Source organism: Lepus europaeus, chromosome 3, assembly GCF_033115175.1.
Source record: "Lepus europaeus isolate LE1 chromosome 3, mLepTim1.pri, whole genome shotgun sequence".
NCBI classification, from domain to species: Eukaryota; Metazoa; Chordata; class Mammalia; order Lagomorpha; family Leporidae; genus Lepus; species Lepus europaeus.
In genome coordinates, this window is record NC_084829.1 from 15623206 (window position 1) to 15650354 (window position 27149).

General features: G+C 40.0%; 1 protein-coding gene and 1 non-coding gene across 3 annotated transcripts in view; one reads left to right on the forward strand and one right to left on the reverse strand.

The window, feature by feature from the left end:
• LOC133754171 (zinc finger protein 717-like) overlaps nucleotides 1-25284 on the forward strand; it is a 30520-nt gene extending 5236 nt beyond the window's left edge. Inside the window, exons 1-4 of one of the 2 annotated variants that reach the window (XM_062184710.1) lie at nucleotides 11627-11755; nucleotides 12238-12364; nucleotides 12593-12685; nucleotides 15219-25284. In XM_062184710.1, coding sequence (XP_062040694.1) covers nucleotides 11684-11755; nucleotides 12238-12364; nucleotides 12593-12685; nucleotides 15219-17044 — 2118 coding nt within the window. In that variant the 5' untranslated portion in view covers nucleotides 11627-11683 and the 3' untranslated portion in view covers nucleotides 17045-25284. Of the gene's footprint in view, nucleotides 1-11626; nucleotides 11756-12237; nucleotides 12365-12592; nucleotides 12686-15218 lie in introns of those variants that run through there. The other variant, XM_062184712.1, reaches the window with a different exon arrangement.
• Nucleotides 453-583, reverse strand: LOC133757266 (small nucleolar RNA SNORA76). Its single transcript, XR_009865637.1, has one exon. It is a non-coding gene; the product is annotated as a small nucleolar RNA SNORA76 (small nucleolar RNA).
• Nucleotides 25285-27149: the final 1865 nt, after the last annotated feature.

Here is a 27149-nt window from a genome sequence, read left to right on the forward strand (position 1 = left end):
TTTTTTTTTTTTTTAAGATTTTTATTTATTTATTTGACAGGTAGAGTTACAGACAGTGAGAGAGAGACAGAGAGAAAGGTCTTCCTTCCATTGGTTCACTCCCCAGATGGCCGCAACTGCCGGGACTGCACCGATCCGAAGCCAGGAGCCAGGTGCTTCTTCCTGGTCCTCCACATGGGTGCAGGTGCCCAAGCACTTGGGCCATCTTCCACTGCTTTTCCGGGCCACAGCAGAGAGCTGGATTGGAGGAGTGGCAGCTGGGACTAGAATCAGCGCTCATGTGGGATGACAGTGCTGCAAGCAGAGGATTAACCTACTGTGCCATGGCCCAGCCCCTGTTCTAGTGCTTTTATACATGTGTTTATAGATGTTGAATCAACATATATTATGAACCTCACACATGATATTATAATTTTTGCTATAAATGATCATATCTTTTTTTTTCTGGGCTGCCGTGTCGCTAGCGATTAAAAGGGCAGCCTGAGAACTGCAGGCAGCCCCGGTCGTGTGAGCTTGTGCTCTGGCGCTGCAGCCTGACCCCCCGGCACCATGCGCAGGTGCGACGGGGACTCAAAGGCAGCGCGGATCATATCTATTTTAAAGAGATTAAGAAAATAAAATGGTTTGCAGTCCTTTATGCTTACCTACAAACAGACTCACCATTTAGGTGATCCTGATCCTTTCCTGTGCACCCAGATTAGCATCTGCCATCGTTTGTCCTCAAGAACTTCAACATTTTTATAGTGTAGGTGGACTGGTGATTAATTGTTAGTTTCTTTTCTGAAAACATCCTTTTTTTTAAAAAAAAAAGATTTATTTATTTGAAAGGCAGAATTGCAGAGAGGCATAGGCAGAGAGAGAGAGAGAGAGAGAGAGAGAGTTCTTCCATCTGCTGGTTCACTCCCCAGCTGGCTACAACAGCTGGAGCTGTGTTGATCTGAAGACAGAAGCCAGGAGCTTCTTCCAGGTCTCCCACATGGGTGCAGGGGTCCGATGACTTGGGTCATTCTCCACCGCTTTCCCAGGCCACAGCAGAGAGCTGGATCAGAAGTGGAGCAGCTGGAACTTGAACTGGTGCCCATATGGGATGCCGGCCTTGCAGGCGGTGGCTTTACTCACTACACCACAGCACAGGCCCCTTACACTTCATTTTAAGGAAAGTTTCCCTGTATATCAAATTTTATATTTAAGGATTTTTTTTTTTCATTCCGTTGATTCTGATGAGAGAAGTCAACTGTCATTCGTATGTGGCTGTGGCCCAGTACGCTGTGTGCATTTTTTCTCGCTGTCTTCAAGATCTCTTTGTCTGAATTTGTTTGGTGATTTGCTTAGAGTAGTTTTGTTTGTGTCTGTGCTGATTAAGAGGTCACTGAACAATTTAATCTGTAAATTGAGGTTTTTGACAAACTGGGAGAGTTTTAGCTTTTGTTTTGTTTTCTTTTTCTTTTTCTTTTTTTTAAGATTCATTTATTTTTTGATTTATAGTCAGAGTTACAGAGGGAGAAGGAGAGAATTTGCTCCCCAGCTGGCTGTAATGGCCAGAGCTGGGCCCGACCAAAGCCAGGAGCCAAGAGTTTCTTCTAGGTCTCCCACGTGGGTACAGTGGGCCATTTTCCACTGCTTTCCCACACGTGTTAGCAGGAAGATGCATCAAAAATGGAGCAGCCGGAATCAAACAGGTGCCCATATGGGATGCCAGCACTGCAGGTGGTGGCTTTACCCTCTATGCCTCTATGTCTCCTTAATCATTGTTTGCTAAACCTACATAGTGCACTCTATTCTTTCTCTTTTCTTCCTAAAACTCCAGTTACATGTACAGTGTGCTTAAAAAAGTTTTTGTAAATTTAAAAATTATTATTATTCCATAAGGCTATTGGATATGCATAATATGCCGAAACTATGCACAATGGCAAAATCTGTACTAAAGTAGACTTGGTTTTCAAGTATTTAATTTATTTATTGAGAGACAGAGAGAGATGCAGAGACAGATATACAGGGAGAGCAGCCATCTACAGGTTTACTCTTGAAATGCCCACAAGAGCCAAGACTTGGGCCAGGCAGAAGCAGTGAGCCAGAAAGTCAGTCTAGATCTCCTGTGTGGGAGGCAGGAACCCAATTACATGAGCCATCACCACTACCTCCCAGAACTGTGTTAGCAGGGAGCTGGAGAGAGAAGCTACAACTTCATGTCAGACCCAGGTACTGGTATGGGACGGAGGCATCTTAACTCATGTCTTAGCAATTAGGCCAAATGCCCACCATAAATTTAAATCTATTTTTCTTAAATTTTTGAAGTATTCTTTGTATACCAAATTGCTTTCTAAATTGCTCCAGCAGTTTTAACCTCTGCCCAGTTTTTTTTTTTTCTCTTTTTCACAAATGTTAGGTAATACCTATTGATCTGTGTTCTGCCTTAGTCGTCTCTGTGTTGCTATAAAAATACCACATACTGAGCAATTTAAAAAGTAAAGAAATGTATTATAGTCTGGGAGGATGTGAAGTCCAAAGGTATGTGCCAGGTCTACAGAAGGCCACATTGCTGCATAATAAGGTGGCAGAAGGCATTGCATGGTGAGATAGCAAAAGATAGAACTCAGTCTCGGTCCCTTTTATAATTGGTGTTAATACATTTAAGGGACATAAATGGTTGTATTGGGAATTAAGTTTTTTTTTTTTTTAAAGATTTATTTATTTATTTGAAAGAGTTACACAGAGGAGAGGAGAGGCAGAGAGAGAGAGAGAGAGAGATCTTCCATGCACTGGTTCGCTCCCCAGTTGGCTGCAAGGGCTGGAGCTGCGCTGATCTGAAGCCAGGAGCTTCTTTCAGGTCTCCCATGTGAGTGCAGGAGCCCAGGGACTTGGGCCATCTTGTACTACTTTCCCAGGCCATAGCAGAGAGCTGGATTGGAAGTGGAGCAGCCGGAACTCGAACTGGCACCTATATAGGATGCTGGCACTGCAGTTGGTGGCTTTACCCGCTTTGCCACAGTGCCAGCCCCCCATAATTTTTTTATTCAGTTAACAGTTGATGGGCATCTGGGTTGATTCCATATCTTATCTATTGTGAATTGTGCTGCAATGAACATGTTGGGTGCAGATAACTCTTTGATATGCTGATTTCTTTTGGTTTGGGAGAAAAAACCTCTGTGTACCTTGTAATGCTCAGTGGTTGATTATCCATTTCTTTCAATTTCCAGTGACTGCTTCCATACATGTAGTTTGGTAGTTAGCCAACAATTTTGGTGGGTTTTATTAAAATATGTAGGCTTTAATTTTATGACCTCCCCTCTGCATTTTTCTCCTTCTCCCCAATTTCTGGTTGTTTTCTCAGCCCTGAACTTTCCCCACTAACATCCCAAGCTGGTAAATCAGCTGTTTTTGATTCCTCAATCTTTATGCCAGCTGGGGTGTTTTCTTCTAATGCAATGCCAAAGATATGTGTGTTTGTCCTTTAAGTGTTCCCTTAGTCGAATTTCTACTTTTATTTTGATTTTATTTCAATTCATCATCAGATGGTTGTCCTCAAAAATTTGGTCAAATTTTAATTTTTTTTTTCATTCAAGAATGAAAAACAGCTTGTCACAACCATGATGCTTTTAAGTTGTTTTTATTACAAAATCTGGCTTCTATTCTTAATTTCACCTGTATTTATTCATGGTTTCATTTTCTCTACCTGGGACTGTTGCATTAAGATTTCTTTTTTTTTTTTTAATTTTTGACAGGCAGAGTGGACAGTGAGAGAGAAAGACAGAGAGAAAGGTCTTTCTTTTGCCGTTGGTTCACCCTCCAATGGCCGCCACGGCCGGTGCGCTGTGGCCGGCGCATCTCGCTGATCCGAAGGCAGGAACCAGGTGCTTCTCCTGGTCTCCCATGGGGTGCAGGGCCCAAGCACTTGGGCCATCCTCCACTGCACTTCCGGGCCATAGCAGAGAGCTGGCCTGGAAGGGGGGCAACCGGGACAGAATCCAGTGCCCCTACCGGGACTAGAACCCCGTGTGCCAGTGCTGCAAGGCAGAGGATTAGCCTGTTGAGCCACGATGCCGGCCTGCATTAAGATTTCTTAAATATCATTTTCTGCTACACAATTTTGCGTGAATTATTATACAGAAATAATACACAAAATAGAGCCAGGAAAATTATGGCCTACATGCCTGATTTAGTCCTCTTTTGCTTTTCTGTGTCTCATAAATTTTTACTGGTTGTAGCTTAGAAAATTATTTACTCGTCATTTATTTGAGAGACAGCAAGAGATAGATCTTCCATATATTGATTATACCTCCAAAATGCCTCCTGCAGCAAGGGCCAGGCTAGGCTGAACCCAGGAGAATGAAACTCAATTCAGGTCTCCATGGGAATGACATGCACCCAAGTATGGGCAGCATCACTTGCTGCTTACCAGGGTGCTCAAGAGTGGATGGCGGGAGTAAGAAGCAGAGCCAGGACTCAAACCCAGACACTCTGACATGGGATGTGGACGTCTTAACCACTGCACCAAAGCCTGCCTTTGTAGCTTTTTAAGCATGTGTTTTTGTGGTTCACAGTATTCTTTGATGTATAGTATACCTTCAGGTAATAGTAGACCTTTTCATGTATAAGAGAGAATTTTATAGTAGTGTACTTCCACTGATCTCTTCCCAGCTTCTATACTGTGCTTGTTAAATGTTTTATTTACATGTATTGTAAATCATACAATATATTGTTGGATCTTGCTTCTAATAACCCAATGAATTTTTAACAAGTTTGAAAATAAGAGCAAAGTTTTTGCTTCCATATTTACCATTTCCATTATCTATTTGTATTCATGCAGATTTTGATCTTTTTTGCTTATCTGTTTTGGTTTTCTGTTTTTGGTATTTTGACCATGGTATAATTGTGATATAATTAGCTTCATGTTGAGTTTTGCTGTGTGAAGTTCAGATGTCTTTAATGCCATGATATTTCTGATACCAAGTGCACATTGGGAGGTCTCTAAGATTACCCTCGAGTTTAGTAATTCCTCAGAGGAATTAAAGACCTCAGAAAAGCCTCGTACGCACAGGCACGGTTTATTAGTATGAGAGAATCTACTAGTCAACCAAAGGATAAACAGAACAGGGCTGGGGCCATGAGTCATCCAGCACAAACTTCCAGTTGTTTTCTCTCAGTGGAGTCCTGTTGACATTGCCTGTGTCTTCCAGCAGTGGGTGACAATACAGGACATGGGCAACCAGAAACTCATCTGAGCCTGTCTTCAGAGTTTTTATTGGGGTCTAGTCACATAGAAGTGGTTGGCCACCCCATGGCTGCTCTTGGTCTCCAGCATATCTAGAGGTTGGACTAATACCACATGACTGAATACCTCCACCATGAATCACATTGTAAGCCCAGACTATCCCTGTAGCCAACAGCCTTAAGATAAATGAAAACAGGTGAGGGGACAGCACTGTGGTATAGTAGGTAAAACCACTGCCTGAAGTGACAGCATCCCATATGGGTGCCTTTTCAAATCCCGACTTCCCATCTAGCTGCCTGCTAATGTACCTGGGAAAGCAGTGGAAGAGGGCCTTGTGTTCCTGCGCCCATGTGGAAGACCTGGAAGAAGCTCCTGGCTTCCAATCGGCCCAGCTCTGGCCGTTGCGGCCATTTGGGGAGTGATCCAGCAGATGGAAGACCTTTCTCTGCTTCTGCCTCTCTCTAACTCTGACTTTCAAATAAATAAATAAATAAATGTTTTTTTTTTTTAAGTTAAAAACAAACAAACAAAAAAACAGATCAGACATCCCCAGCAGCATGTTAAGCAGTTGCCTGCAGTGCTGGCTTCCCTTATGGGTACTGGTTCAAGTCCTAGCTTCATCACTTTTGATCTAACTCCCTGCTTAATGTTCCTGGGAAGGCAGAAGATGGCCCAAGTCCCTGGGACCTTGCCAACCATGTGGGAGACCCAGAAGAAGCTCCTGGTTCCTGGCTTCAGCCTGCCCCAGACTGGGTTATTGCAGCCATTTGGGGAGTGAACTGGTGGATGGAAGATCTCTCTCAGTCTCTCCTCTCTATAACTCTGCCTTTTAAATAAATAAGTGTGTGTGCATGTGTGTGTGTGAGTGAGAGAGAGAGAGAAAGAGGGAGTGAGTTGGCATAGGACCAGAGAGAGACAATAGTCCTTTACACCTTGTGATCTGTACACTGTTTCTTGGATCTATGGGCTTTGAATTTTCACAGAATTTGAAAACTGTCTAATTTTCACGTTCAGTGTTATTTCAGACCTTACTCTCCACTAAGGTCTGCAGTGGTTGCTTGTTTTACCACCTGACATAATTTCATACAGCTCGCTGTCTCCATTGTTTTCATCTGAGGTCTCATTAATGATGACCCTTTCCCTGCTGGATGTCTTGTCCTCAGTAAGATGAGGATGAATGAAATCTCATTCTACTTGTACTTTTTTGACTTTGAACTGAACTTCAGCTTTGTAGATCTACAGAATTAAGCAGATATCTGAAGTGGAAAGTGTGGAGACCCCTCCAATTGCCAATTTTATCAATCCACTTCTGTCTGCCCTCTGAAAGCTCTGTTGTATTTTCTCCATTTAAGGGACCGTTGCAGTCAGATAGGTATCAGTTTATGGTGGTTTGTGAGAGTAGTTAACAGTGAAAATGGTAAGGACTAGTCTGATGAATATATTTTGAGCATTGAACTACTAGGATGATTGTTGATTGGTTCACAAAACAAGTCCTTATATAATTTTTGACTTGCCAAAATTTTTTGTTTTTCATTTTTTTGACATAGTTTAACCAATTTTTCTTACTTCTAATGGCTTTTTATTATTGAAGAGCAGAACGTAAACTGTAATCTTTTGTTCCTTTTTGTGCCAGAATGCTTATTTTTTTTTTAAAGATTTATTTTATTTATTTGAAAGAGTTACAGAGAGAGGTAGAGACAGAGAGAGAGAGAGGTCTTGCATCTGCTGGTTCACTCCCCAATTGGTCGCAATGGCTGGAGCTGCACTGATCTGAAGCCAGGAGCCAGGAGCTTCTTCCGGGTGTCTCACGCAGGTGCAGGAACCCAAGGACTTGGGCCATCTTGTACTACTTTCCCAGGCCATAGCAGAGAGCTGGATTGGAAGTGGAGCAGCCAGGATTGGAACTGGCGCCCAGACGGGTGGCAGCTTTACCTGCTACGCCACAGTGCCAGCCTCAGGATGTTTATTCTTTGTATTTTTTCTTATGAATGTATAGTTTTCCTATTATTTGGAAGGTAAGCTTAATGTGATGTGACTTGTATTTATCTTGACTTTGTTTTGTGCATTTTTAACATTTATTTATTTGAGCGGCAGAGAAACTGAAAGGGAGATGTGGAGGTGGAGCAACTAGGATTTGAATCAGCACTCTTATAAGAGATGCTGGCATTGCAGGCAACAGCCTAACCCACTTTACCACAATGCTGATCCGAATGAACTTTTGAAAACAGATGTACACAAGTCTACCAAGAACATGATTTTAATAAATGAATCAAGCTTTTATTATTACTTTAAGTATCTATTTTTGCACATAATCAAAACTTTACTGAAAACGCAATGCTAAGATTACTGTTGTATGACTTATAAAATCAAACATAATTACAATGTCTTGGAAGAGTCACTATAATTACTGAACTGGGACTAGCATTCAGAATAGAGGATTAAGCCTCTATCTGAGGTGCCAACACCCATATAGGTGCCAGTTTGTGTTCCGACTTCTCCACTATTCAATTCAGCTCCTTGAAAATGGCCTAGGAAAAGCAGTAGAGGATAGTTCAAGTGTTGGGGTCCTTGACACCCATATGGGAGGCCCAGATGAAGCTCCTGGCTCTTGGCTTCAGCCTGGCCCAGTGCCAGCATTATGGCCATCTGGGAAGTGAACCAGCAGATGTAAGATTACCCACCGCCTCACTAACTCTTGACTTTCAAAATAATAAAGCTTTAAAATAACAAACAATTACTGAACTTATGATAAAGCTTTCTGTGAGAAAACTCAAATCAGGAAGTTGTGTGAATTAATAGTGTTGGTTCTGGGCCGGCACCGTGGCTCACTTGGTTAAATCTCCGTCTGCGGTGCCAGCATCCCATATGGGCGCCAGGTTCTAGTCTCAGCTGCTCCTCTTCCAGTCCAGCTCTCTGCTGTGGCCCGGGAAGGCAGTGGAGGATGGCCCAGGTGCTTGGGCCCTACACCCGCATGGGAGACCAGGAAAAGGCATCTGGCTCTTGGCTTCAGATCAGTGCAGCGTGCTGGCCATAGCGGCCACTTGGGGGGTGAACCAACGGCAGGAAGACCTTTCTCTCTGTCTCTCTCACTGTCTAACTCTATCTGTCAGATAAATAAATTTTTTAAAAAATAGTGTTGGCTCTGTGAACCTGGCCACTCATCCTATAGGCTGTCACAACACTGTTGAACAATCAATACAAAGAACCACTGGATATGGCTGAAAACTATGGTAATCTTGTAGCAACCTAGACATTTTCATCCATAAAATAAGAATTCAGGCTTTGAACTGGCTGTTTCTTTTTATATGTTTCCTCTTTTCCTTCTCCAAGGATGGATGTAGTAAACCTTCAGCCAAAGGCATGTTGGCCATCCGCAAGCCCAGTGCATCTGGCTAGTTCTCTATATATCTTTTTTGGCTAGATTTACATTGGACTAGCTCAGCCTAAGTTTTATTTCTAGTTTTTAATTTTTATATAAGTATGCACTGAGAAAAATGTGTTCCAATAAATCAAAATGAGAAAAAAAATTTTAAATAATAAAATCTATGCAGGTTGTTCCACAATATGTATTTACATGAACATTTTGAAGACTCCTCGTATATGCTTAATGATAATAGCTTTTGATAACAGTAACTCTGTAACATAAATATTGCTGATGAAGTCCAATAATGTTATACACTTAGAGCTCCAGGAAAAGAAACTAGAAAATGGACTGACAGTAGTGTATCTATCTCACTTACTGCTCACTGCACTTGGCAGTACTAGAGGAAAATGTTGAAAAAAGCCAGTTTGCAGGCATGAAAGAAAATGGGTAGATCCCAGAAACTGGGGTCATGTAAAACTGGAAAAGCTCTCAAAACTTTCTACAGAAGCAAGGCCTCATCAAAGAACGCATCCCATCCAAAGAGTAGAGAACACTCACAATATCTGCCCCCAGAATTTCGAGATGGCCAGGTTGTCCTTATATCAGAGAGAGAACATGGTCACCCATGTGTGGGTCTTACAGTTTCTGCTTAGAAATTGCACATGCCACATGTTTTTTTCTGATATGTGGTAGCTAATATATAGAGTACAAAAAATTTTAATGTATATGAATGAAATTGACATCTTAGGATTTGATTACTGTTTATAAGAAGTCTTCATCTATAGTCCTGCTGAACAGTGGTCTCTCTACTCTTTACTTGTTGAACTCTTTTATTTAGTAGAGCATTAAGCCTGTGACTATAAAGTAAATTAAAATGTATCACAAAAATTACAAAAGGGAGAGGGTGGGGGAAGAAAGTATCATATTAGAATTCTATGAACTACATGAAATCTTTACATCAGTAAAAATAAATTATAAAATAAGTCACTTCCATTCATATGTTGTTGGTCAAAGCAAGTCATAGAGAGGACTATGAATCTGTTTATGTGATTTCCATTGTAAGGGGAATATGCAATTATTCTATAGAGAAAGGCAAATTCCATGTTATTTTTTTAGTCTTTTTTTTTTCATTTTTAATTATCTTTATATACAGATCAACTCTATACTAAGTAAAGATTTCAACAGTTTGCACCCACCCAGACACACAAAGTATAAAGTACTGTTTGAAGACTAGTTTTACCGTTAGTTCTCACAGTACAACACATTAAGGATAGAGGTCCTACATGGGGAGCAAGTGCGCAGTGACTCCTGTATTTGATAAAACAATTGACACTCTTATTTATGATGTCAGTGATCACCTGAGGCTCTTGTCATGAGCTACCAAGGCTATGGAAGTCTCTTGAGTCCACAAAGTCCGACATTATTTAGACAAGGCTATAATCAAAGTGAAAGTTCTCTCCTCCCTTCAGAGAAAGGTACCTCCTTCTTTGATGGCCTGTTCTTTCTGCTGGGATCTCACTCACAGAGATCTTTCATTTAGGTCATTTTTAGGCAAAACGTTTATAACATGAGAGATGATTTAGGTCCCCAGAATGTGTATGTTTAAGGCTAGTCCCAGCTCCTCAAGGTGACTCCATTTAGAGCTAGAACTTTTAGGATGTAATCGTGTTTAAATGAATTTATAAAGGCAAGACCCTAATCTAGTAGGATTGATTGCTTTAGAAGAACAAGAAGAGAGAAAAAAGGAAGAGGTATCACCGTCTGATAACACACCAAGAAGGCTGCCACCTATAAGCCAGGAAGAAGATCTTAGACTTTTTTGTTTGTTTCAGATTTATTTATTTATTTGTTTGAAAGAGTTAGAGGGAGAGACAGGGATCTTCAGTCCACTTGTTTACTCCCCAGATGGCCGCAGTGGCATAGGTTTGGCCATCTGGCAGGATGCCAGGTGCCTCTTGCAGGTCTCCCATGTGGGTAGCAGGGGCTGCTTTTCCCAGGCCATTAGCAGGCAGCGGGATGGAAAGTGTAGCAACTGAGACACTAACTGCCACCATATGGGATGCCGGCATTGCAGGCAGTGGCTTTGCTATTGACATATAGAATACAAAGTAAGCTATGCCACAACACCAGCCCCTACCTCTGGACTGTACAGCGTGTAGAGCAGTTAGACTATCCAATACATTGTATTTTCTATGGCAGTCCAGGGAAGGACATTGATTTGTGGTGATACCATACCCTATCTCTTCTTACTTCTTTAATTTTTTCTCACGAACTTTTAAATTAGCTTGTCTATATCCAAGAATGTGTTGTTTCTGGGAGCGTAATACTAGGTCAATGTACTGATTTAAGGACACTGATATAGATCCTTCTTGTCTGAACATGGTGTCTTTTCAGTTGCTTGGTTCTTTTGTATGTTTGCTTTTTCCCTCCTATCAAATAAGTAGAGCAACGTACATTTTTGTGAAATGTACTGCTGGGCATTTCATCTTTTTGTTGTTTTATTTGTGTGTTCTCACTTGTATAATGAATTTTGTAGGTTATTTAAATAATCTGTTAATTCATTGAACCATGTAATTCATAATAATTTTCAGAAGATTGTTTTGTAAGTATAAATTATAAAGCATTTCAATATTTCTCTTTGCATATGAATTGACTAATTGCTTCTTATAAATAACTGTGGTGATGGAGCATCATTATCGTCCCATGTGTCTCCTTTAGCTGTGACATTCATTTTATCATGGTAAGAAGAATGCCCTGGACACTTATTTTAGTGAGAGTCTGTATTATAAATGGGATGATATTTAAAAATATACTTTGTGTATGTTCTTTTGATGTAGTTTGATTTACCTGGAGTGCATCTGATTTCTGTTGCTTCGTGTTCATGAGGACACATTTGTGTAGTAGTTTGAGTAACTTTGGCATTTCAGTGAAGTGCAGCCTGATGATGCAGAAAAATCTATTTTAGGGGCCTGGTGTTGTGGCACGGTGGATAAAGTCTCTGCTTGGGATGCCCATATCCCATATCAGAGTGCTGCTTGGAGTCCTGGATACTCGACTACTGTGTTTCTGATCTACTCCCTGCTAATGTCCTAGGGAAGCAGCAAAAGATGGCTCAGGCACTTGAGTCCTTGCCACCCATGTTGGAGATCTGGGTGGAGATGCTGGCTTTTGGCTTCAGGGTGAGATCTGGGTGGAGATGTTGGCTCTTGGTTTCAGAGTGGCCCAGTCCTGGCTGTTATCTGTATCTTTCAAATAAATAATTATTTTTTTTAAAAAAAGGAAAAAATTATTTTCTTCTTTGTTACCCTGATCTACATTGAATGTGTGTCTCAGTCTGTCTACCATGTTATTTCAGCTAATGTTTATGTCTTTAGGTAAAACAATGAGCTCTTTTTGGAATCAGATATTTTTCATCCTGTTCTTTGTAGGAAAAACATGAGTTCCAGATATTAAGGGAAACAATTATATTGTCTTTTTTGAAATTAAAAAAATTAATATGCAGGCAGGATATTTATATTGATTTTTGTTGCTATTGCTATATAGACTACAAAGTAAGCTGCATCTTATAAAAGGTGTGTGTAAGATAAACACAGAAGAATGCACTTCCAGTCTTGTTTTGTGATTCACAGCTGCAGTATTTAACAGATATTTCATGTTGCAGATGTTTGTGTCCTTTGAGGATGTGGCTGTGGCCTTCACCTGGGAGGAGTGGCAGAAGCTGGACAGTGCTCAGAGGGCTCTGTACAGGGATGTGATGCTGGAGACCTACAGCAACCTGATGTGCTTAGGTGAGTGAAATGCCTCAGTCCCTTCCAAGAAGAACACCTTCTTCCTACTTGACAAATAAATGAACCCTTTGACATTAGGTGTAAGATTCCACAAAGAATGTCAGCATCAACTGTCTGAAGCAAGGGGCTCAAATTAGCCCTTCATTGCACAGTTTCTGAAGTTAAACCATTGCTATTCTTCAAAGGACCTGACTGAGCCGTCTGGCTTGTGTTGTTTTGCATTAACAGGCTGCTGCATTTCCAAACCAGAGGTCATCTTCAAGTTGGAGCAAGGAGTAGAGCCATGGGTTGTGGAAGAACCCGTAAACCACAGCCTGCCAGGTCAGTCTGTGCATCCTGGGTAGTGAGGCTGGGACAAAGAGCACTCGCCAGATGTCTTTGGTTGAGATGTTACCAACCAATATTCCCAAGTCTCAGCCCTGCAGACAGCTGGTTGTGTGCATCAGACATAGGCATTCTCTAGTCTCCAGGGAAGGTTCTCACTTAATATTCATCTTCCTTGTTCTTTGTTGCTGAATATCCTTACCCATCTTTTCTTAGATTTTTTTCTTGGTTTAGATGCATTCTCTAAGTTGTCAGTTGTTCTTTTCTATATTTTATGCTGTTGTTATCCTTTAGGCATTTATTTCCATGTTTATTCTTTCAGTACTGGTTAACTGGACAGCTTTTAGGCGCTTACCCTTTTGTAGTTTTAAAAATAACAGTATGAAGAAACAGGTATGTCTTCATTTAAAGAGCTTGCATTCTTTTGAGAGAGAAAAACCCCAGTATTTGGTGATATGAGGTAAGACACTCAAGAATGTTTTGCCAAATTGAAAGACTGGAAAATGGCACATGTTCTTTTAGGTAGGGTCCTAAAAGAAGGCAATTTTAGAGACATATGAATTATTTATCTTGGGTTACCTTAATGTTGAGATTAAAGTTTTCCAAATTTGATATACGGAGGATGTAAAATTCAGAAAAGATAGTGTACATCTGTATTGGGAAAACAGATTTATAAATCATCAGCTTAAAACTGGGATTTTTTTTTTAATTGTTTTATTTAAAAGGCAGATAAACAAAGCAAATGAAACAGAGGGACAGATATTTGCTTGTTCACACAAATGACAGCAACATGCAAAACTGAGCCAGGTTGATATGATCCCAGAACTCAATTTGGGTCTCCCCCAAGATGCATACACTTGGGCTATTATTTTATTCCTTCCAAGGTATACATTAGGAGGAAGCTGGTTTTGGGAGCAGAGCTAGGATTGAAACCAGGCATTGCAAAATTGGATGTGGACATCCCATGTGATTACTAACCTTTCTGCCAAATACTTGCCCCCTGGTCTGTTATTTAAAGTATTAGTAGATTTCCTAGAAGGTGGTGAGACGTGAGAAAAGGGTCAGGCCTTGTGGTATAGTGGGTTGGGCTGCCGTGTGTGATGCTGTCATCCCATGTCAGTTCAAGTCCCTACTGCTATGCTTCTGATCCAGTTTCCTGCTAATGTGCCTGAGAAAGCAGCAAAAGAAGGCCCAAGTGCTGCCACCATGCAGGAGAGTTGGATAGAGTTCTTGGCTGCTGGCTTTGATCTGGCCCAGCCTTTTGGGAAGTGAACCAGCAGGTGGATGATCTCCATCTCTCTCTCCTGGGCACTATCACTCTGCCTTTCAAATCAGTCAGTCAATCTCCATCTCTCCTAGGCTCTGTCACTCTGCCTTTCAAATAAACAACAAACAAACAAATGCTTTTTAAAAAGAACATGAGAATAGGGATTCAGGAATGAACCTTGCGTACTACAGCCTTACAAATCTTGTTGCCCAGTTAGGATCCAGCATAGGAGCTTAGAAAATGTTGGTCCTAGACTTGGGAGGTGAACCAGAGGATTCTGAGTTCAAAGGCCAAGTGAATCACCAGATGCATACTGAAGGATTCATGTTTGTTTGAGGATAGATTTTGAAGCTAGCGTTCTAAAAGTACAAAGAGATAAATGTTTAGAAGACTCAGTTTTCTGTGACAGGCCTGTGACAGCTGAAATGCCTATGGAAGGTTAGTCACCAGAAGCAGATTATTTGCAGGCTGGAGTATGTACGAGGAAGTGAGTGGAGAATGTCAAGGATGTTAATCTCAAAAGGAGCCAGAAAAAGAGTTTTCAGCGATGATGGTCTCAGACTGGGTTGCAGAACCAGATCCTTTAGACCGGCAGGGAGAGGTTGTGCCCAGGAGTGGTGGGCTAGAGCTTTTCTGAACCTCTTAAGATGCTGAGGAGCAGAAGATGTCAGCTTTCTTTAGGAATGTGGTGTATGCTGTCTTAATGAATGGGGGAGAAGAGGTCACGTGTTTGAAAAATCCCACAAATGGCTACAGTCATTCCCTGGGGAATGGTGAGAAGTAGACAGACGTACATCGCCTGTTCCTAAGCCATGTTTCTGCTTAATTGACAGATGCATGGCTCTCACCTGTACCTACAAGTAGATGTTTTATAAAAACCTTGCCATCTCCTAAGCTGAAAGAAGAGCAAAAGAAAAGCACAAAATATAGTTATTATGAGGCAAAAATGGAGAGAGTGGGAAAAATGGCTGATGAAAAGTTCTCAGCATAATACTAGAGCTAGGCAGTAGTGTTTTCCAATTTGTTAAAAGGAAAAATAAAACAACAAAAACCATCCTGATTTCACATTGGAAAATCTACTAGTGTAATTTATTATATTGATTCACCAGGGAGAATTAACATGTACTGTCATAAATGAATGTCCTTTATTGACGTTTAAAGATTTTGTCATGACAGGAAGGAACTATTTTGCCTTTATACACGTATTCCAGAAGAAATGTTTAGATGTGGTTGATGAATATGATTTTTTTCCCCTCATTTCAGTTCTCCAGAAAATGGACGACCTCATTGGAACAAGCCAGGAAATTCAAGACGTGATTTTCTGGCAAGTTGTAATGACAAACAACACATCAACCAAGGAGAACACTTATTTAGGAGAAACATTTAATTTAAAATCCAACCATATGTCAAAACTGATAATGAAGGATGGAAATTATGCAGAAATGGGGCCTGAGGAGTATAGAATATGTCAGAACTCTCTTCTCCTTAGTGAGCCTGATGATCTGTGGGCTGGAGAGAAACCTGATGCCTCTGTTGATGAACCTGGGAAATCTCTCCGATTCTACGAGTATCCTAGTCGGCATCAGGCTTTGCCACAGAATTTTGAACACAGTGGACAAAGGAGCACCTTCAACAGCGAGGCAATGTTCTTTACACACAAATCAGACCTTACAGTACATCAGGTGACACATACAGGAGAACATCCCTGTGCGTGTAATGAGTGTGAGAAGTCTTTCAACTGTAAATCAAACTTCACCGTGCATCACAGCATTCACCCAGGGGGAAAGTCCTATTGGTGTAATGAATGTGGAAAAAGCTTTTGCCGGAAGTCGAACCTCCACCGACACCAGAGAACTCACACAGGGGAAAAAAACAATGAATGCAATATATGTGAAAAAAGTTTTTACCAGAAGTCAGACCTTATCATACATCAGAGAATTCACACAGGGGAAAAGCCCTATGAATGTAATGACTGTGGGAAAACCTTTTGCCGGAAGTCCAGCCTCAGGACACATCAAAGACTTCATACAGGTGAGAAATTATTTGAATGTGAAGAATGTGGGAAAACTTTCTTCTACAAGTCATCTCTCTCTCAACATCAGAGAACTCTGTATGAATGTAAAAAGTGTGATAAAGCATTCTACCACTGGTCTCTATTCTGTAGGCATCAGCAGACTCACACAGGGGGGAAACCCTATAAATGTAATGAATGTGGAAAAACTTTCTGCAGGAAGGCAAACCTCAGCATGCACCAGCAGACTCACACTGGGGAAAAGCCGTACAAGTGCAACGAATGTGGAAAAACTTTCTTCAGGAAAACAAGCCTCAGCAGACATGAGCAAACTCACACAGGGGAGAAACCCTATGAATGTAATGATTGTGGAAAAGCCTTTTATCTGAAGTCAAACCTCATCATACATCGCAGAAATCACACAGAAGGAAAAGCTTATCCATGTAATGAATGTGGGAAAGCCTTTTACCAGAAATCATACCTGATTATACACCAGAGAAGTCACACAGGGGAGAAACCTTATGGGTGTAATGAATGTGGGAAAGCCTTTTCCCGAAAGTCAGATCTCGTCAGGCATGAGAAAATTCAAACAGGGGGGAAATCCTATGAGTGTAATGAATGTTCTAAAACCTTTTGCCAGAAGTCAAATCTCAGGATACATCAAAGAATTCACACAGGTGAGAAAATATATGAATGTAAAGAATGTGGAAAAGCCTTTTGCAGGAAGTCACATCTCAACAAGCATCAGAATATTCACAGGAGTGGAACAGGCATTGTGGCACAAGAGGTTAAGCTGCCAGTTGGAATGCCTGCATCCCATATCAGAGATCTAGTTCAAGTCCAAGATAATCCACTTTTAATCCAGCTTCCTACTAATGCACATGGGAATACAGCAGATGATGGCCCAATTAATTGGGTCCCTGCCACTCATGTGGAAGACCCAGATGCAGTTCCAGGATCTTGGCTTCAACCTGATCCAGCTCTGGCTGTTGCAGGCATTTGGGGAGTAAATCAACAAATGGAAGATCTCTCTCTTTCTCTGTCTCTCCCTCTGTCTGTCCCTCTGCCTTTCAAATAAACATAACTTTTTTCAAAAATATTCATGGAAGAAAAACCCTATGAATGTAATGAGTATTGAAAGATCTTTTCTCACAAGTCAAACCTCAACAAATGTTAGCTAAATCACAGAGGAGGCATTGCTGAGTGTACTGAATGTGGATAAACTCTTATCAGAAGAGACACCTCAGCAGATACACAGGAAGTGACCTTGTATGCTAGAGACTGGCTGTGTGTTCCTCAGTGTCTGCTCTCCTCTCTCAGACATACATCCTGCATTTTCAGCCTCCCCTTATGATTGAAACCATGTAAATGACCCCTGCTTACACAATGAATTTTGGGAACCAATGACCATTCAGTCTGTAATATGCAGTTGTTTGAAATCTCATCTCCATAATTTACACAGTTATTTGGAATTTCTCAGTTTCGCCTGCACATCCTTTCTCCTACAATTTTACTTGTACACATCGGCTGTGTGAGCACAGATGTGCCACACGGCTCCAGCCCTGCATGATGAGTGTTCTGTTTAGTATAGAGAGTTGAGTCTCTAGTGGCCTTTTTGATCCTGGTTATCACAGACTTATTTGTAGATGAACCTGGAGCTGTTTGCACTGTAGGAGTCTGTCTATCAGGCAGAGAGAAATTGTGAGCTGAGTGTTGTGGTGGCATAAAGTGCAGGCTGTCTTTATGTGACTGATTTTGTGCCAGCATCTATTTTTAATTTTGTTTTCTTTTGTTTTACATTCTGTTGAAGTGAGTTACACACTTTGTTAATTGACTTATGACTTGACTGCATTTATCTAACCCATGTGACCCCCTTTTTTTTTAATTTCACTAAACTATTTGCAGGTATTTGCTTATAAATATGATAATGTCAAATGTTACAGTGGCTCTGTGTCCCTCTTAGTATATTTTTTTCTTTAATTTTCTCATTCTCTTTGAAACCTAAAATCTGTGTGAACTTCCATCCCACACTCCCAAAGCCCTTTGTGGATTCAGGTGAGACTTGCATTCAGCTTGGATCTTCAGAGATACACACTCAGAATCAGAGTTCACTCCAGTGGTGTAGCCATTGTGCACATCAGGCTTCCGATGCGAAGCTGGGTACTCTGGCTGCAGCTAGCTGCCCCTGCCCTGTCCCATCCTGAGGACATTCCTACAAGTCACCCTTGCCCTCTCCACTGCTACCCACTGGATGTAGCTCCTTTGTCCTGGTCATGCCCCCTAGGCATCTTTTACGTGCTAATCATTATTATGAATATTAGGAAAATTAGAGAATTAAGGGGAAATAAGTGGTATGTGTTTCATATTAAATTAACAGCCAAAATAGCTGTGCTTATTCCAGATAGTTAAGCTTAAGGCAAAAACAAAATCTATGCTGATAATCTAATTGTCCATGCTCTCACAAATGTGCTCTAGCATATTTAAAGTTTTAACCAACTTAAAGGAGTAGAGAAATCTGTGATTGTAGTGGGAGAAAATCATCCCTCCGTTGAGTTCAGAAAGGCAGATATGGTAGAAAATGTAGGAAATTTATTACAAAAGTAGTAAATAGACATGGACATGACCCCATTATTAGCTTAGTAGCATTGGAAGCAGAATGCTTCACATAGTGACTTTCTTTTCCACTGAAGTAGAAAAGCATTATCCAAGAGTACAGTAAGCATCCCGTAGTGCAGAAGGCAAATTGTGAGCTGCAACAACACACAGGATCTCCCCAGTGCCCTGGCTCTGAGTCCTCAAAGAAAGACTGCAGGGCTCAGCCAGGATGCGGCTCCCTCAGAACCTATTCCAGCAAGAAGCCCCCTGATTATGGTAACTCCTTAACTGCCCCCGGAGGCTCCTGTAGGCAGAAGACCCAGGACCCAGAACAGAAATGGGAGGGAGTAGGTATACATTTTGTGTGTTTGGGGCCAGGCTCACTAGCAAGAACACCAAGGCACAATTCCTTCCAGGACCTCAGTAGGTCTAGAAATGTCAGAAACAGGAGCATAGAAGGAGTGGCTGGGGATGATGTGACCCTTTGTGCAGCACCTTAATATGTGGGGAGGGCATCACTCAAGCCTTACACGTTGTGTACAGATTGTGAGCCTTTTTTATGTCCTGATGCAAGAAAACTGGTCATGTGGCCAGCTCAGTGTGTGTAGACTGCCGGTGTGAATATGTAAGAGCTCACTTGTTTGCTATTTCTGTGAGTTGCGTATGGTACTGGGCTGGGGTCTTGGGTTCTTTGCCACCTCACCTTGGCCGGGACATCTGCAGCTTCTATCTAAAACTCCTAGTGCCTTTGAGTCTCTGGACAAGGGTTGGAGGTGAATGTGCTGACGCTGACGTTGTATTCAGGACAATGAGTAACAGTCTTTTGCCACTGACTTAGGTCTCAAATGTCCACAAGATCTGAACAGTGTCAGTGTCCACTTGGAAGCAAGGCATAATGTACACCTTCCAAGATGCAGCAGGCCTAGAAGGAAGCAATTGGATCAGAACGTGTGGATGGTGAAGGTTGGCAGGACTTTCCTGGGCTCTGCAGCATTGGCCTGTGCTGCAGGTGCAGTGTCCCTATCCTGGTGTTAAGTCCAGTGAGAAGATAGGAGAGACTAAAGTAGAATGGAGTCCAAGAGAGATCCCAAAGGGAGTGGCTGGATGTAAAATGTGGTCTTGAAGGATGGGGTTCACCTTCCACTTACCACCATTCCTCCTCCAGGTCATACCAGTAGGAAGGAAACAACACCCTCATTTCTACTGCATTTTACTCCAGTCTTTCTCTGAATGTTTCAAGTAGATATTTGGTTAGAGAAAGCCCTGGTAAAGTTCCCTGGGGTCAAAGAGCCCAGGACAGTGGCAGGCAATTATTGAGCCCTTGTTACATATGATGATGATATTGCGTGTTCAGAGTGTGCATCTGGGTCAGAGGAGGAAAGGTTCCCAGTCAGATTGGGTGAAGGAACAGATGGGAATGATAGCATTTGGTATCCCTGATACCAGTAAATGCCTCATTCTGTGTAGAGCAAGTGATCCTATTATTCAGATTAAGAAATTGAGTTAAAAGTAACTTGCGCAAAGTCACATAGCTGTAAGGGATCAGAGTCAATAGGGCAACTTGACAGTATATTGCAGAGAATATAAAATATAGCATTTGGATTTCCTTTGGCTTACCTACATAACTGGTTCTAAATTTTAGGCCTTCCTGGTGAACCTGGTAAACTTGCACCAATGGTAAATGTTAAGGAAGCATGTGGGCCCAGTTATATACGATCCATCATTATAATTTATTTTCCTTGCTTCACCATAATGTAGTAAGAATGGCACTTCAATTTGGGGACTCTGTACTATGGACTGTGCTTAAGCAATGTGTTCCTTTCAGTGGAGTATTTAGATTCAATGGTTAGCAAATAGTACTCAGATGACTGTATTTGGGCAATTGAATTCTTTTTTTTTTTTTCTGTTGAGCACATGAGGGATACAAAATATTCAAACTGGTAATAAAACTCTTCTTTGATGTTTTTCATTTGTCTCAATAATTTTATGCTATAACACTAGCAGGTAGAGGAAAATTTGTCTTTTTTTAAAAATTTTGTTATTAGGGTCCAGTTGGTCCACATGGACCAGAAGGACCCTTTAAAGAACTGGTCAAGCTGCTTTTCCTCATTTTGATTTGAAGTTTAAAAAGGAGCCAAATCGTAAAACAAGAATATTCATCAATTCCCACCCTTTTAGCTCCCACTATATTTATTTATTTATTTTATTTTATTTTATTTTTTGCTCCTACAAAATTTAGTCTAAACTGGAGAACTCAGAATGGAATTTTATAAAAACCTAAAAGGGCTCTTAACTTTGATAGCACATTACTAGGTAATATCTCTCTTCTGTCTTCTCTGGGCTTCTGATTAAAATTTCTCTATGAGAGTCTTGAATTGTTACAATACCAACAGCATTTGCTGGTAGACTATTGAAATGATCTGAAAGAAAAAAATACATTATTCTGATTGCAATACATCGTTATGAAGTCTTCATTAAATACAATTTATTTTTAAGAGTTAACAGTTGTTTAATTTTTTATCTGTGACACCACTACCACAATTTACAGAGAAATATACCTGATGTAATGAAAAGAAAAAACAAAACTGCAACATAAAGACCTCAGGATTACATCACCCATTTGCTGCATTTTCTGCAAACTAGCTATGACAGTTCTGAACAAGAAAGGTTTCCTTTTTAAGCTGTGGTAACTTTTCTTACTATGGATTATTGTTCCCTCCTGTGGCAGGTTTTTACAGTTCCTGTTACTTATTTGCGATGACTTTCTCAAAGTAACTGCAGCTTTCCTGGCAACTCCTTGCACTCCTGCTAAGAACTGCAGCACTTTTCTTCTATTTTAAGAGCTTTCTGCTACCATATATATCACTCTGGGACTTTCAGATTTATAACCACCATCATGATTGCCTGAGCTGCTTCCACCAAAACTGCCCCCTCTCATGGGTTTATAATTTGATTGCTCTTGTCCACATAATTTCCAAAATCATTGTGATTTTCACCACCACTGCAGTTACCACTTCAACACTTCCTCCTAAATTATAACCACCATATTCTCTTCCTCCACCATATCTACCACTTAGGGTTCCATACCTTGGGCCACCACTATCCTAGCTTCCTCTGTTACTATAGCCGGGACTACCAACATCACTTCCTCCCGTAACTTCCTCTGTTGCCACCATATCCATTACCACAGCACCACCTTCCACCAAAGTTTCTACCAAGGCCAGAATTGCCTCCACCACCTCCAAAGTTTCCTCTATGATCCATAAAGTTGCCAGATCGACATCCATGTCCTCTTTGTTACCCAGCAGCAGGCTGAATCTCTTTAGAAAGGGTCTTTTTCATTTCACAACTATGCCCATTAGCAGTATTCTATTTCTGAACAGCGATTCTATCAACTGTATCGTGATCACCAAGTTACAAAAGCAAACCCTTTATTCTGCCTGTATTTCATAACTTCTATGGTTTCAATCTTGCCATTCTAATTAAAGTAGTGTTTCAAATTATATTTTTCTGTATCTTCTTTAATACAGCCTACAAAAATTTTCTTTAATGTTAGATGGCACCAGTCTTCACCAATCCTCTCTAGAAACAGCTCTCTCTGGTTCCATTACATGCCCATCACCTGGTGTGGTGGAGCACACATTGTAGCATCCACCTCTTCACAACAGTAATTCAGAAAACCAAAGTCCCTGGAATATTTTGTGTGGGGAGCTCTCATTACTACACAGTCTGGGTGTGTCCATTTCTCAAAATGGTCTCAAACCAGCATCTGTAGTTTCAAAGCTCAGACCACCAGAAAAGTTTCCTCAGCTGTTCCTTTGGAACCTGGTTCTCCATTCTGGGACTGGACTTGCCTCTTCCAGTTTGGGTTTAATATGGGATCTAGAGCTACTTGGAATTTAAAAATATGTTAGCATAGTGCCTACAGGGCTCCCCAGTGCTGAGTAAGTGACTTTCTCAATTGGATTTTTAATTAAAGATAAGACGACTTCAGATTTTAACGTTTATAATGTGAACATTGGCTAATATATAACAACAGATTTGTTTTCTAGATTCTTAGTAGTCCCAGAGTTTATGATCAAAAAAATGGTTAGACTATTATTTTCCACGTGACCTTAAACCATGTAAATATATTATTTTTTCTTTGTAAGTCATGCTAGTTTTAAAGCACATTATACTGAAACATATTGAAATGTCTCATAGATTTTTTATTACAAGAAAGAAATGGCAAGTAGAATTTTCAGAGGCAGTGCTTTACTTCAGTGCCATGTGGTCATACAGAATCTCATAGAATATATGTGTAATTAGGTGCATGGGTTTCTCTGTGTTTATAAAATGGTGCCCAAGATAAGACCAGAATAATTTATATCTGTCTCTTCTAGATACCTTAATGAAAGTTCTGCAAACTGACTTGTGGTATGGTTTGCAATCAGAAATAGAACCTAGTTTTTAAAATTCAGTGTTTTGAACATAAATTGTCAAAGAAGGTTTGTTTATAATTTATTTGTCATCTAGTCTCATAGAAGAATGTTTTAATGTCTCTTCAGCTTCCCACTCTGTTTTTTCTTTCTTCTGTAAAGGATAAACATGGTAGAAAACAGAGATATTGGTGCAGGGGAATTTGTAGGATCCCACGCACATTTGTATTTATCAATGTATGACATAAAGACAAACTTCTAAAAAGAAAGAACAATAAAATTAACTTGAAATTCATTGTATGCATATGTATTCAATACTAAGTGCAAACAACCAAGCAACCGTTCCTTCTGTTAGAAAGGAAAGTGCCAGAAGACGTTTTGTCAGTGTAAGAGCTAATTCCAATTACCTGCTTCGTTGTTACACCATGAGTAACCCTACTGGAGCCAGAGAATTATATTAGAACCCAAATTGGATGCTCTCCAAACTGGGTATTAAATTTTCAGAAATAAAGAAATTTGTTTTCAGAAAATAGTCACTAGCTTGACCTCTACCATTCACATCTCAGTCTTATATTAAAAATATATTTTAAATACTTTTATCCTATATTATCTTCAATGATTGAAACATTTTTTATCAGCTAGGACAATAAATTATGGATAGGATTCCAATTATGCCTACTTGCTCCCCAAATCCTATTATTGGCTGGCATTCCTGATTAATATTCTGGGCCCTGAAATCTGAAAGCACAGTACACTAATTGGCAGCCCTCCTAACATAGTCCCCCCCCCCCCCCCCCGCATTGGCTCACCAAAAGGAATAGGTCTCTGGCACCTGACTCCACCAGAATTCATGACTAGGCCACTTGAACATTTCTCTGTGTTCATCAATCTGTTGTTATTCATATTACTTTCCTAGGCCATCCCTGGGGTGTGCTACATAAGCAATGGGGGAAAATTGGAAAGTAACACAGTGATATCCTAAAATTTTGAAAATGTCACCAAATCAGTACCTGGCATTAATCTATGTTTAGTCTTGTTTGCATCTCTAGCAGTATGCTTGTTTTGCTAATTATGATCATTCAGATATAATTTGACAGCCATACTGCTTTTTTTTTTCATTAAGCATGTAGTTCAGAACTCTGTACCCGATACTTTCTGGAAAAAAGATCTATATTAAGTAATTCCTATACTTATTAATGACTCTAAAACCCCTTATCTATTTTTCACCAGGGAGCTAAAGACTTTCCTGGGGCTCTGGGTCTTCAGGACCTGAAGGGTCATTGAGTAAGTTTAATCCATTATACTCCTTTCAGGTTATGTGGTTTGCTGAGTAAGGTATGGGAAGCATTACCTTAAAAATCTTTACTATTGTATTTGTTAGAGATCTTTAACCTGCTGTGGCTACAGTATTCATCTGTGACTACCGAAGTTACAGATGCTTTTATACCATTTCTTGGAATTTCATTTTATGCTATAAAGCAATCTATTTTCAGTTATTGATGTGTACAAGATATTGTGCTATAAAATAGGGCAAGTGTTCAATGAGGAAAGTCTCTGACCTGCAGCTTCAGGCTAATAGGTGACACAGTTAAGAAAGTAGGCAATTGCTGTGTAATGGAGTAAGTGACATGACAGGAGTAAGGAAGTGCATTAGGTCCCAGAAGAGGCCCAGTCAACCCAGATTTCGAAGCAATAAAATGCTTCTTTTATAACAAGATAATATGTAACCATTCTATATTGTGTGCATATATAGTCTGTTTATCTATCATCTATTTATCCATCTATCATTTGAAAGCAAGGCTGATAATTGGTACATACTGAGTGGCCTTTGTTTGTAGTGGTTGAGCTTTTGTTTAGGATATTTGCTGCTGTACTAGTTCTTAAATACATTTTCAGTGATATTTGTGCAGTACTGGTTGCAGGACCCTAGGATTATCAAAATCATGGATATACAAGTTCATATAAAATGGCATATTATTTGCATGCAATCTGTACACATCTTCCTGTATCCTTTAAATCATCTCTAAATTAATCATATCTAATGTAATGCAATTTCTATGTAAATAGTTGTTGCAATGTATTTTTAGGCAATAATGACAAGATTAAAAAGTCTGTACAGAAGCATTTGTTATGTGTTCAGTACAGAAGAAACCATTTAGGCCTAACTACATATTACCCATCAGCATCAATGGAATTTTATTTTTTTGAATATTCTCCCTCTGTGCTTGTTGGGATTTGTGGATGGGGAGGACCAACTGTATTTTGAATATCAATCCTGGACTTAATTCATATTTTATAACTAAATAAACTCTATAAATGTATGTGTGTTCTGTACTATTTTATTGGCAGCTATTGTAGATTAAATGTCTATAAAGTAAAAAATGTTTTAAGATCATAATATTGTAAGTTGAGAATGTTATTTTAAGGTAAAAAACTACTAGTTTCTTTCTCTCAAAATGTTTAAGAATTTGGAAATACTTTGAGTAACAGTTTTACACTTGAGACCAGTTTTCATAAAGCACTTCCAGTTAGCTTATTTTCCCCAACCTTTTGAGAATTGAAATAAACAATATACAAATATGAATTCCTCATTTTCTTGGATACAAAGGTACTGAAAGCTCTAAAGGTCAAGTTAGAGCAGATGGTTACCTCAGTGTAACCTCTCTGTATCATTTTAGTTCAGTTTTATGTACCTAAAACTTTTAGAGGAAAGGGGAATATAAATAAATGCCTTGGCAAATAAAGTTTCTCCTGTTATTTACTACATTTTGATTCTGTTTCTTCCCTATTTTTATTTTTAGACAGACAGAAAACATAATAGAAGCGCAGAGGAACTAAAGTGATAAGGTTCATGAGACACTTGTGGAAAAGCATTAGGTTTTAAAATTCTTATTTCTAAGTCTTCTGTGGATTATTGTAAGGGTATATAATTCAGGCAATTTTTCTTTAAAAAGTTTTACTTGAGATATATCAGAAATAACAATTAATTTTTATGGTTAAATATGACAGTTTTCATCATCTTGTGTTTTTTTTTTTTTTAAATTTTTTGCCAGGCAGAATTAGACAGTGAATGAAAGAGAGACACAGAGAGAGAGTTATAGACAGTGAGAGAGAGACAGAAAGGTCTTCCTTCCGTTGGTTCATTCCTCTAATGGCCGCAACAGATGGCACTGTGCCGATCCAAAGCCAGGAGCCGGGTACTTCATCCCGGTCTCCCATGCAGGTGCAGGGACCCAAGCACTTGAGCCATCCTCCACTGCCCTCCCGGGCCACAGCAGAGAGCTGGACTGGAAGAGGAGCAACTGGGACTAGAAACTGGGGTACCGGCGCCGCAGGTGGAGGATTAGCCAAGTGAGCCGTGGCGCCGGCCCCATCATCTTGTTTAAATTCTCAATTTTATTTAGACATTCCTTTATTTTTAAAAGAGATTAATTTCACATTTTTTTTTATTTGAAAGAGAGAGAAAGAAATGGGAGGGGAGTCCATCTATTGGTTCACTCTCCCAAATGCCTACAAAAGTCATGGCTGACCAAGCTAAAGCTAGTAGCCTGGAATTCAATCTAGGACATCTACATGAGTGTCAGGGACTGAATTTCTTGAGCCATCACCTGCTGACTCAATTGTGAATATTAGCAGGAAGCTGGAATTGGAAGAGGTATCAGGATTCAACCCAGGCTATTTGACATAGGACTCAAGTATCACTGACTGGAGTCTTAACCACTGTGCCAAATCCTCATCCTTATTTAAACATTTCTCTTTTTTTAAACTTTATTTAAGGTTTACAAATTTCATGTATACAGATTTAGAAACATAGTGATTCTTCCCACCCTACCCATGCTGCCACCCTACCTCCCCCTTCCTCTCCTATTCACTCTCTTAATTTTTACAATGATCTAATTTCAGTTTACTTTAAACTCATAAAACTAAACTTACTATACTAAGTAATGAGTTCCACAAATAGTAAGAAGAATAAAAATATTGTTCCTCAACATAGAGACAAGGACTGCAAATAATCATTGAATTCAAAATGTAAATATACATTACATTTTTTGTACTCTATTAGTTACCACAAATCAGGGAAAATATGTGGTATTTGTATTTTGGGGGCTGGCTTATTTCACTAAGTATAATGGTTTTCAGTTGTATCCACGTTGTTTCAAAAGACAGGAT